Source organism: Haemaphysalis longicornis, unplaced genomic scaffold, assembly GCF_048455015.1.
Source record: "Haemaphysalis longicornis isolate Haplotype H1 unplaced genomic scaffold, Haemaphysalis longicornis Haplotype H1 scaffold_6, whole genome shotgun sequence".
Classification (NCBI taxonomy): Eukaryota; Metazoa; Arthropoda; class Arachnida; order Ixodida; family Ixodidae; genus Haemaphysalis; species Haemaphysalis longicornis.
The window spans coordinates 69,201,036-69,212,461 of NW_027526407.1; the positions used below are offsets into that span (position 1 = coordinate 69,201,036).

An 11,426-nucleotide genomic window follows, 5' to 3' on the forward strand; every position below is an offset into this window, starting at 1 on the left:
AAGTTTCTTAGAAAGCTGTAAGGCTTTCCTTTGTGCCCGTACGACTGCATTGAGATGGCTGTCAAATTTTCTGTCTCGGACGTTTATACAAAATAATTGGGTATGCGTGGTCGGCGGGAAAGAAACCGAAACTATGTGGCGCATATTGCTGGAACGTTAGTGTACCCGTACGAAGCTATATGAAGGGAATATCCGGCTTCCCGAAGCCCCAGGATTTAAGGGTAGCACAGAGGGGGTAAACTTCAAGACTGTCGAGGCGACTAAACGAAGATTAGAATGTGATGGAAGAAAAGCAGAGATGGGAATTTTGCCAAGTCCAATTACCACTTGTAACAGACAAAAGTTATTTTGAGCCTACCCCAAAACCAAGGCTAAGATTACGCGAAGAGCATACAACACAGATATATTAGTTTCCTTGTTAATTTTACTTGCCATTACCATGTTTTAAAGGGGATACAGCATAAAACATAGTTATGTTAGTTTCCTTGGTAATTTTAACTATCATTACCATGTTATTAAGTGGATACCATTAGCAATCATCACAAATCATCATTACCAGTTTACTGTGTCGCGACTTAGCGCTGTTTCAACTTACCATAGACCAACTCACCCAGCTTCAGTGTCGTGAAGTTGTTTACAAACACTACGTGCGTTTTGGCAGCTAATTGCCCATACAGGTTCTGAAAACGGTTTAAACAGTGAATTCGGGTAGATTCTGGTGCACTTCAGCTTTTATATACCTCTAGGCATAGGCATATTTCTTAAAGCATCTCTACAGCGTTGGCTAGATCGCGCGTAGTACGTTTTGATGTGTTACTAATAAATTTATGTTTTTTTGCCTACATCCTGCCACGTTTTTATGATTTTTATTGCAGATTTTGTTGGACCACAGGAGGAACTCTGTTTGTTCTCTTAAATTGACGCAATTATTATACATCGTTGCAGACTAGGGTTTAGGGGAAACTTTATACCCCCATGAATATTTGCAATCAAAGGGATGACAGGGGACGACCATTCGGAGTTACTTTTGAGAATAGTTGCCCTGATTCCGGTGCCCCACTCCCTTGATTACGGTAAATATTCACCGCTGTCACCGGTACAGAAACGTCTTGCGTGCGTGGCCGCAACAGGCCTAACCTCCGCTGCATGTGCATCCAGTTTGCATTTTAATCAATTTCTACGCACCATAATCAGTGAAACAAAAAGTTTCAGAAATCCTGCGGACGCTGAAATTCGCCGCATCGAGGTACAGCCAACCGTTAAATTCCCCGTGAACTCAGGAGAATTTTTTGAGGCAGGCTGTCAAAACATATTGATCTAGCATTGATTCCCCATATAGTGCAGTCAATAAGAAAAACCGCCCCGTGTAAAATTTCTCATTTCCTGGTTTAACAACTGCTTCAGAATTTTTCAGTTTTACTGGAGCACCAAAAAATTATTTTTCCGAAGACAGAAAAAAGGTCCGGCGGTAAAACAACAGGTCACTGGAGAACTGGTTCTCGAATACAGTTTTCATCGTTTACGGTTCAACGGTATCAATAATTACATGAAGTTCCCCAAGCTTTTTTTTTCAACCATTAAAGCACACGATAAAAATACTGCATCTCACAAGGTGTTAGCGCAGTGGAATCGCCAGCCCAAGTTTGCAAAGGGCAGCGATCATGCTGTTCATTTTCGGATGTACAAAATAATTGACAATTACAAAGTTACAATAATTCTTTTTTTTCTTGCCTAGGGAAAAAAAGGAAACTTACTCTTTTTATTCTTCGTTACACTTGTAGAATATTTACCAATTCACAATAAGGCAGACCTTAGAGACATTGCTTGACCTTAGACACATTTATTTTCGTGTTGGTTGCCAAATTCCCGGGGAAAGCGTGCTTGAGTGGCTGAATTTGCGTTCTGAAAGCTGTCTTCATGGTTCCTCGTCGTCGCCTATAGGTTCGAGTGCAAGGCTGAAAAAAACGCACGGCATTGAGTAGAGTCCCTGCGTAATAGTTACCATAGTTTACGTTATTCTTAAACCCAAATGAAATAAAATTGACGCAATAAATATATAATTTGCATAAAATCCATGTACCTAAGAAACATTTTCGACTGTCATAGAATGACATGGCTTATATTACATGGTAGATGACCCTCCCATATACCTGTATGATGGCAAATAAAAATGATTTGATTTGATTTGATTACGGGTGGTTATTGGACTCAAAGACGCGCTTGAATTTCGAAAGTCTTGTACCTGTTTGAACCAAGGTTTTAATATTTCTGTTTAAAAAATTACCATTTTGAAGCCGTTGTTTTCATCTGTTGTTGGGTTTAGAATGTAAACGGTGAACTAGAATGTTCGGCCAAAAGAACACAGAACGGTCGACATTTAGCTGACATTATTCTGCCAGTAGAACCAACGGAGCGGATCAGGCATACACATTCACTTCAGGTACATTAACCAAGCAGCCACAGTTGCGTGCTCAAGCATTTCTACTGCTTAAAAAAAAATACCCCCAAATTACCCCTGAAGACGAAAATATACCAATCACTAACGAAGTTTATTTTGGGGGGAAATTTACGACAAATTCTTGCGAGACCTGTTATATCATGGAATCTGTGCCCTGCACTATTGCGAATGAAAAACAAGGAAGTTACACTTGCCCATTCTTGAACTGGGAGACATCGATTCATCGTCATCATCATTGTCAACCAATGTACGCCCACTGCAGGGCAAAGGGTTCTCCCATTATTCTCCAATTACCTCGGTCCTGTGCCAACTGCGACCAATTTATCCCCGTAAACTTCTTAATCTCACCTGCCCATCTAACTTTCTGCCGCCCCATGCAGCGCATGCCTTCTCTAGGGATCCACTCTGTTACCCTTTATGACCAGCGGTTATCTTGCCTTCGCATTACATGCCCTGCCCACGTCCATTTCTTAGTCTTAATCTCTACTAATATGTCCTTAACACGTGTTTTTTCCCTGACCCACTCCGCTCTCTTCTTGTCCCTTAATGTTACACCTATCACTTTACGGTCCATTGCCCGCTGAGTCGTTCTCAATTTAAGTTGAACCCTCTTAGTGAGCCTCCAAGTTTCTGCCCCGTAGGTGAGTACCGGTAAGATGCAGCTGTAATACACTTCCATCTTCAGCGACATTGGTAGGCTGCTATTCATTATCTGAGAATTCCTGCCATATGCACCCCACCCCATTCTGATCCTTCTAATTATCTCTGCCTCATGGTTGGGATCTGGGGTCACAACTTGGCCTAAGTAGATATATTCGCTTACCACTTCCACTGCCTCGCCCCCTATCTCAAACCGCTGTACTGTCCCGAGGTTATTGATCATTACTTTAGTTTTCTGAATATTAATTTTCAGGCCCACGGTTCTACTCTGTTCATACAGTGCGGTAAGCATGCTTTGCAATTCGTCCCCCGAGTTACTTAGCAAGGCAACGCCATCAGCAAATCTGAGGTTACTAAGGTATTCTCCATTAACCCTTACTCCCACCTGTTCCCAATCCAACGTTCTCAATACTTCTTGTAAACATGCTGTGAATAACATTTGAGATATTGTGTCTCCTTGTCTGACACCCTTCCTTATAGGTATTTTACTGCTCTCCTTATGGAGAATGATGGTAGCTGTGGACCTATTGTAGATATTCTCTAGTATTCTTACATAATGCTCATCTACCCCCTGGTTCCGCAATGCCTGAATGACTGCTAGGGTTTCCACCGAGCTAAATGCTTTCTCATAATCTATGAAGGCTATATATGGGGGTTCAGTATACTCAGCGCACCTCTCTATCACTTGATTGATCGTGTGAATATGGTCCATTGTTGAATAACCTTTACGGAACCCTGCTTGTTCTTTAGGTTGACTGAAATCTAAGGTTGCAGAAATTCTGTTAGCGATTATCTTGGTAATCGCTAACAGAATCGCCTACGAGGACGTCGATTACAACTTTTCAAATCAGGGTTTTATACGGCTGTGGTCGGGCGGAGAGTAGATATAGCGCTGACTACTGTCAAGTCAAGAATTACGCATCTGCAGCGCTATTTTCGGCAAGAGTCGCTTGTACAGCGATTGTGTACTTATTTCGTCACGTACGCGTGCCCATACGGACAGACGTTTCCGACACCAACACATATAATCCCATCTCAAACAATTTCTAAAGCCAACCCTGGTCGAACTGTGTGAAACCCTCACACTTGTCCTTCCCCTGGGTTACTACGAAGAAGTGAGGCGCCCGTGAAGGTGTTCTTCGCATTTTGGTAAACGCCCTGTATATTCGTAAGACTTGTTTTTATAATTTGTACAGATTCACAGAAGAGCAACGGGAGTCTGTAGATTACCGTCACTGCGAAGCCATGCGAGTGATATCTGGGCTGCCTCACTTAATACACAATGGTTTAAAAGCTTGACCTTCCCTTAGAAAGGAAAACTATAGAAGACTAAGCAGAAAACTTAGAGGCCTCGCAGCTACCACGTCGCACTCAAGCCGGCAGGGCAATTGTTCGTCAACTTGGTCACTCGCTGGACACGAAGCCGGCTCTAGCAACCGCCTAAACCATGGAAGCAAAGAGTTGTAGTTGACCACCGGCCCATGCCCAAAAGCACAAGCTCAGCATCGGACACGCGGCTAACAAGCAGCAAGTACATACCTTACAGGACTGCAGCGTACCGACGATGACTCAGGAGTGCGCGCGAGATAAACTGGCGCAACGTTTCAGAACGATAGGCTCGGTACAGCATGGTGCTGCGACAAGAAGACCATAGCAAAAGAAACCAAGGCAGTACGCGGTACCCCATATGAAGGAAGCCGAAGTGAGAGCCTTACAATTCGCGACCGAAAAAGATCACAGAACAGCCGCCAGAAACACCTCTGAGTCATAAATCAACTGTTATGCTCTCTACAGACTCTAAGGCAGCCGTGAGAGAATGTGGCAAAAAAAACAGGCGCAGCCCGACGGTAGCAAGACTCCATGCAGTTGCAAGACATCTTCGAATAATCGGCCGCACAAGTGCAGACCTTTGGGTCCCAAGCCATAGTGGGATACTGGGAAAGAAGGAGGCACACAGGACGTACGGTGAATTTTTTCCAATCCCGATAATTGCCCACAGTCTCTGTTTCTACTGACGAAGGTTTTCCCCGCTATCCAAGCGTCGACACCTCCATCTTTCGCGCTTCAGGGCAAAGAGTTGGAAGAGGAAAGAAATGGCTTTGGATATTACTATGAAGAAACTATGCCAAAAAACTTGCTGAGTGACCTGCAGCGCTGCGACTGCGACTGCCCAAAGAGGATGACCCTAAACCATCCGGTTTTGTTCAGTGGGCAGCGGTCCCACCCCGACGTATTGGGACGACCACTGCCATAACGCCGAACTTCATAGCCTGTTTTCAGCTACACCCCAGCGATGCCATATGCAAACTGTCAATCACCTGACAGCCGACAAGTCGCTGACCCCAACTACTTGTTATGAAACTGCCCTGTTTTCCAGGACCTGCGAACCCTGACCCCTTCTCAATGAATCTATTAAGTGCAGAGTACTTTAGGCGCTCGCCTTGTCATAGCTCGCTCGCTGGACCCCACTAGAGCAACAGGGCGTTCCTTTGTAGCCCTGTCGTCATGGCGTACCCCAGAGGCTTCCAAAGTCAAACTCGTGAACCGCTGGCGTTTGTCCTACGTCTATCTCCCCGTTGTTTAGCGCAAAGAAAACTATAGGTACATTAGAGGCAAAATATACGTAATTAACCGGCAGCGCCTGCAGTGATTTAGTTAGGAACGCTCGTTGGGCTGGTTTTTACGATAGTACGCAAAAAAAGCGGCCGCGCAAACCAAAAAAATGGCGTGTTCGAAATGACGCAGAAGGGCTCCACGCGCAAACAGAAAATGGCGGGTTCGAAATGCCGCAAAAACGCTCCAGCTACGCAAGAAAAAAATTACGCGTTCGTAATGACGTCAAATAGCTCCACAAGCATGCATAAAAAGAACAGAACTACCGCAGTTTCAGGCAGGGGGCGCGCGAGCACTGCAAAGTCGGGAAATTTGAATTCTATGGGGTAGTAGCAGTGAGCGGATAACGGCGGTACAGCCCATTATGGCGAATCACTGCTCTCCACTCCCAACCGCTTTTACATTGAGTGGAACGGCTGCAGTTTTTTCCAGTACGGGTCCTCCTAGCGGCCGTCACAGCGAACTTAAAATGTCGGCAAGGCAAGCCCGCAAAAAGGTGTGGCTTTCGGAGAACTCGTGCACAAAATATTCCGGTCCTGCAGTCCCTCCAGCACCCATCCGTCACCCGTACCTTACACATGAATGTCACCGTAGCAGGCGCACGTTCCCGTGAATAATCTGCAGTGGCCGAAAGGCCCCTGTTTGTTTACTTATTTCATCTTTGTTACTCCCTCACTGGCAGCCATGTGTTCACAGCGTGGTCAACCTCAAACGTCTTTGCCCCTTTCCTCAGAAAGCGACTTTTGTATGCACGTACGAACCGACCACGAGCTCTCGACAGAGATAAAATGAAAACCTGCAGGGCTAGACAGCATAGGCGCTCCCCAAGGAGAAAACTGAGGAGAGTCCTTTTTTTTTATTTTGCCGGAGGCGCCTCGCAAGAATGGTGGACCGGCAGCCAGAGAATGCGCAGATCGCTATTGGAAAAAGATCCATTGCCACATCAAGTCAGGCAACAACCGTCGCGGGAAGGGACCCATACAGAATGGTCTACAAGGAACAGGAAGATGGCCGTCGACTCCCTTCTTTACTTCATTCCAGAAGCCGGCATACAGGACCAACTCCCCCCTCTCATCTAGCCCTCCGGCGATGACCAAGGCCAAAGCAGAGATTTAAATTAGCTTTATAAGTACATATTAGAACAATACCGCGCATGACCACACTCAGGCAAGTATTGTAATTTGACTAAGTACGTATCATACTAATTTCAAGAAAAGTTTTATGAGCATAAGTAGTATAAGCTTAAATAGGAACTCTGCGAAAATAGATTTGAGATTACTGAATTTTTCGTGCACCATTCGTTATCAAAGTTACTACTGATTAACATTACGCTGAAAGCTTCCATCAACCTGCAACTTGGAAGAGTTACCGGTTAAACATAACACTGGACATAAGCCACATATCTTCTTAACATCTGTATTATATTTCGATTCGCACTGAAAAACACCACAATTTACACATATGAAAAACGCGCGATCCTAAAGCTTGTACACAGCGGAAAATATTTACGAGTTGCAGAGAACTGGAGCCCAAAATTGGGTACATTATTGTAGGGCTGGCGAAAACGTGGCTTTGCAACAAATATTGCAGCTCAGTGTTCGGGCATTTTTTCAACAAGCGACTGCGAACTTGTTTTCTATTTTTTGCGGATTGGGAAACCGTCATAATAAGCTTAGAAGGTTTTGGTTTCTGCAAGACATTTCTAAATATAGCTAGCGCGTGTTACTCTATTCTTTGGCATTTTCGGGATTTTGTCAGATGCTTATATTAAATACAATGGTCAGCCACGCTAGCGTGACTTCTCTTATTAATAAAATTGGCTTGGCGAATCTTTGCAAACCAGTGAACAGTATTTGAGCTCAAGGGCTCATTTATTGTCTGGCATGTCTCACCTGAGGAGCACTCTGCCGTCCTCGATAAAGCCCCCGCTCTCCAGCTCTTCTGCCGTGAAAGCCACGATGGAACCTCCAATACGACTGTTATACCGCCGCACCGGTCTTGAAAAATGGTTCTGAAAGCCTGGAAAATTGCTCGGTGTAGTGGAATACTCCAATGCTTCGGATCCGCGTGGGTGAAGCATGCTGAAGACCATTTTGAGGTTGAACGGCCATTCAAGAAACCCATCAATTTTCCCCTTGTATAGTTGAAACAAGAAGTATAACCTTCCACTGTCGTATAAACGGATCCCGGCCGACACGAAGTAGCCCCTCAGGTATACCGGCCCTACCATCGCCTCCGCGGAGCACTCTTTTTCTGCTGTTTGCCGTAGCGACTCAAATTCTTCGAACACCCAGGTGTGCTTTGTGCCAACCGAAATCGACGAGAGTAAGAGAGCGGGAGTATAACGCAACAATTCACGCGTTTGATTGCACTGGGAATCAATCTTGAGGGAAAATTGATGAAGCTGGGCCTTTGTTTCACGATGTCTGTCTCCCATTGCTTCCCTGAATGCGGCGAACTGCGGAGCTAGTTCACTCTGCCCCATTTCTAAGCGGCCAGCCTTGGTTAAAATTTGCTTTACGACCTCATTTTGCTTCACAAAGCTGTCATACAATATCTGTTGGTTAGCGGTGGCGTCTTCCATGAACTCATCAAGTTGGCGTTGTTGTTTGGCCATTTCAATCCTTATTTCGCTGAGACTTTCTCGCAGTTTCCTTGTTTCCAAACTTCCCCCGTTTGTTTCTCCGTCGCCGGAAGTTGTGGGGGCGCCACCCATTTTTAAGGAGTGGCTAATATCTATCAGCTCCGCCTGAATCGAGGACATGGACATTGAGTTGGCATCAGATGTTTGCTGAACGGAGCTTGTCACACTTTCGGAAGCTGTTGTACTGATACACTCTTGTCCTTGCGGAACATCTTGTTTCTTGGAAACTCCAGATCGACGGAGTGCCCCTCGAGAGCCGCAGTGAGACTCCAGATGTTTGCACACTTCCGTGGCAAGAATTTTTGCGGCGCATTTAGGACATTTCGCCAGGTGGTGACCACACTCATGGTGAAAGTGTTTGGAAATGTCTGCAGCAACCGTGACGACATTACAGCCATTGGCTTGGTTCCAGCAGAAAACCTGCGCGAGCAACAAGGTGTTTGGTGAGCTGATATAATGCTCTACATGAGATGATAATCACTGTTGCAATAAAACATGCACGAAGAAGAAACACGCACAAAAAATAGACTGCCGCACTTAGAACTAGATTTTATTGAAAAAAGACGCTGCTTGTATAGACAAAAAAACTAGAAAACTAAGAACATTGAAACGTCAAAGTGCATACCATTCCCAAAAAGCCTACTCAAGCTTTGGGCTTGCCCTTCTCAAAACCTTTGTGCGATCTAACAGGGGGCTGCACTTGCATCTTTTGAACTACTCACAAAGGCGGCCACTCGTATTATTTGTAACTGTCCAGTTGTGCTTCTTCACCTCTCATGAAACACCTTCCAGTTTGCCTTATGAACACTTTTCAATGATAGGACGAGGATCCCAAATGGACAGTTGCAATTAATGCGGGTGGCCACCTTTTTGAGCACTGTAAACGATTGAAGTGTAGCCTCCTATTAGATCGCCCAAAGGTTTTGAGAATGGCAAGCGGAAAGCTTGAGCGCCAAAATCTTGAAGGTAATTTTGCCAGGCGGGCAGGGGATAACTGCGTTAGTTCTCCGCCTATATCGCTGTCAGATAAAGGAATAACTTGTTTAGAATTGGGATCCCCTTCGACGCCACAGTGTTGTTAGTTTTTTAGTTCTTTGTGTATATAAACAGCGTCTTTTCTCAATAAAATATAATTGAAAGTTTGGAACTGAGTTGTTTATACGTGTTTATTCTTCGTACCTGTTTTATCGCATTGTAGTAGTTTTTAAGCATAATGTACTAAGTCTCCCAAAGCAAGCTTTTGTTCTACATTGCAGTAAAAGCAGTTTTCTAAAAAATTTGTTGCCTGATAGACAAACAAACATTTGAAACACCTTGTGGTGACAACATAAATCACATTAGTAAATCTTGTTATGAAATAAGAAATACGATGAACAGTCGACGTGGACTCCCGCTATGGAATTATGTGCGTACGTGCAGGCTATGTACTGCACACACACACACACACACACACACACACACACACACACACACACACACACACACACACACACACACACACACACACACACACACACAACACACACACACACAAACACACACACACAAACATACACACACGCACACACACACACACACACACTCGTTAACCAACGCCCCGGTCACCCATTTTTGTTTCACCCGCCAACGGAACAACACACGATGGTCCTCCTCGATTTACTAGTTCTAGATAATCCGATGGCTGTGATGGGACTTCCATCGGAAGGGAGGTTTCGTTGGAATACATGGGAAAATCTAGGGCCGGATTGCGTCCGAGGCAGTCGACGCCCGATCGGCGACTGTTATCAAGGAGGCCCAACGTCGCCTTACTTGGAGCGCATAGCTAACCAGCCTGGACACGACGCGATGCATGTCGGTGGATTCGACTGTTGAAATGAAGTCGGTCTGTTCCTTGCTTATGTGCTCTGAAGTCTTAATCATCTTCATCGTAGTTCCAACACTTAGGAACACTGACTTTATATTACTTTGAAACATTTAACCAACCCTTTTTGCTAAATTATAGGGGCGTAACTGAGCGATCTAAATAAGCATCCTCTATCAAAAGTCACACAACCAGTTCATGTCTGTGCAGCATGCAGATCGGCAGTTACTAATAATGCATTTGTTGCCAAGTCTGATAAGGAAGGGGTTCTTGGATCTGCACACTTACCTTTTTTTTCAGTACACCTTTAGCCGGAAGGTCTTCCCAAAACACTTGCTCTTCCCGGCAGTATTCCCCGTCGAGCGGACAATATATCTTCTTACTCCGCTTGCATTGACGGTAGCATGGTTGGCAGAATACATGCCCACATACAAGGACCGCCGACACCCTCGGTACGAGTCCGCAAGCGCTGCAAATTCTCGTCGCTGAGAGAGGCGCCACGAACAGCAGTGGCCTCCGGTCTATTTCTTCGGAGAACCCCACCAAAGTATACTGATGGGTGGCTGAAGACATCTTTAACATGGAAAGGATCGGAGGCCCTGGAACGAACACCGCGAGATTCGTTGGCTACCTGCGGTCTGAAGGGCAACCCGGACGCTTATCTGGCATGGGTACCGTTGCTAAGGCCACAGCGGCCACGCCCTAGCTGCTGTTTATCTTTCGCTCAAGTGGCTCTCCCGACCTCACGGGAAAAAACGGTCGGTTATGTAAGAGACCTCCGCTATCCCAAACACGAAGGTCTCACTACGCTCACCGCTGCATCGCATCGCGGCTCCTTTCATCAAGATAAGGTTAAGGGGGGACGTGGCCAGTAAAACTATTTTTGTTATTTATGGATCAAATTTATTCAAATTAGGAGATTTTATGAAGTTATTAACCCAATAACAAAACTTAATTTAGGTTAAAGATATCTTGTATACTTGTTGAGTTACCACACTAGTTACCTTCACCAAGCCACTCCAAGATTAATTAAATAATTAGGCAAGAACTCAACAATATTTCTATCTCAGCATGACCAGGAAGGTCTATTGTGTGCACGGAAGCTATTTGAATATTGCTTTATTTCGTTTTGGTGTAAAAAAGAAAGAGAGGTTTCAATTTCTTTTTGACATGAAACTATTTCTGATTTC

At 44.9% G+C, this 11,426-nt stretch overlaps 1 protein-coding gene across 1 annotated transcript; it reads right to left on the reverse strand.

Moving 5' to 3' along the window:
• Positions 1 to 1,826: 1,826 nt before the first annotated feature.
• Positions 1,827 to 10,886, reverse strand: LOC144142877 (uncharacterized). Its single transcript, XM_077674700.1, has 3 exons — positions 10,525 to 10,886; positions 7,624 to 8,795; positions 1,827 to 1,955 (listed from the first exon to the last, which is right to left on the reverse strand). Exons 1-3 carry the CDS (start codon positions 10,816 to 10,818, stop codon positions 1,916 to 1,918), a joined length of 1,506 nt encoding a protein of 501 aa, XP_077530826.1. The 5' UTR covers positions 10,819 to 10,886; the 3' UTR covers positions 1,827 to 1,915.
• Between the last annotated feature and the right edge of the window lie 540 nt (positions 10,887 to 11,426).

Bases quoted from the DNA above. Each gene is read 5' to 3' on its own strand.
- LOC144142877 (XM_077674700.1), bottom strand. From the start codon at position 10,818: ATGTTAAAGATGTCTTCAGCCACCCATCAGTATACTTTGGTGGGGTTC. The intron at 8,796-10,524 runs GTAAGTGTGCAG...TTGCTCGCGCAG, and splicing joins AAGGTGTACTGAAAAAAAAG to GTTTTCTGCTGGAACCAAGC. The intron at 1,956-7,623 runs GTGAGACATGCC...CGTTTTTTTCAG, and splicing joins GACGGCAGAGTGCTCCTCAG to CCTTGCACTCGAACCTATAG.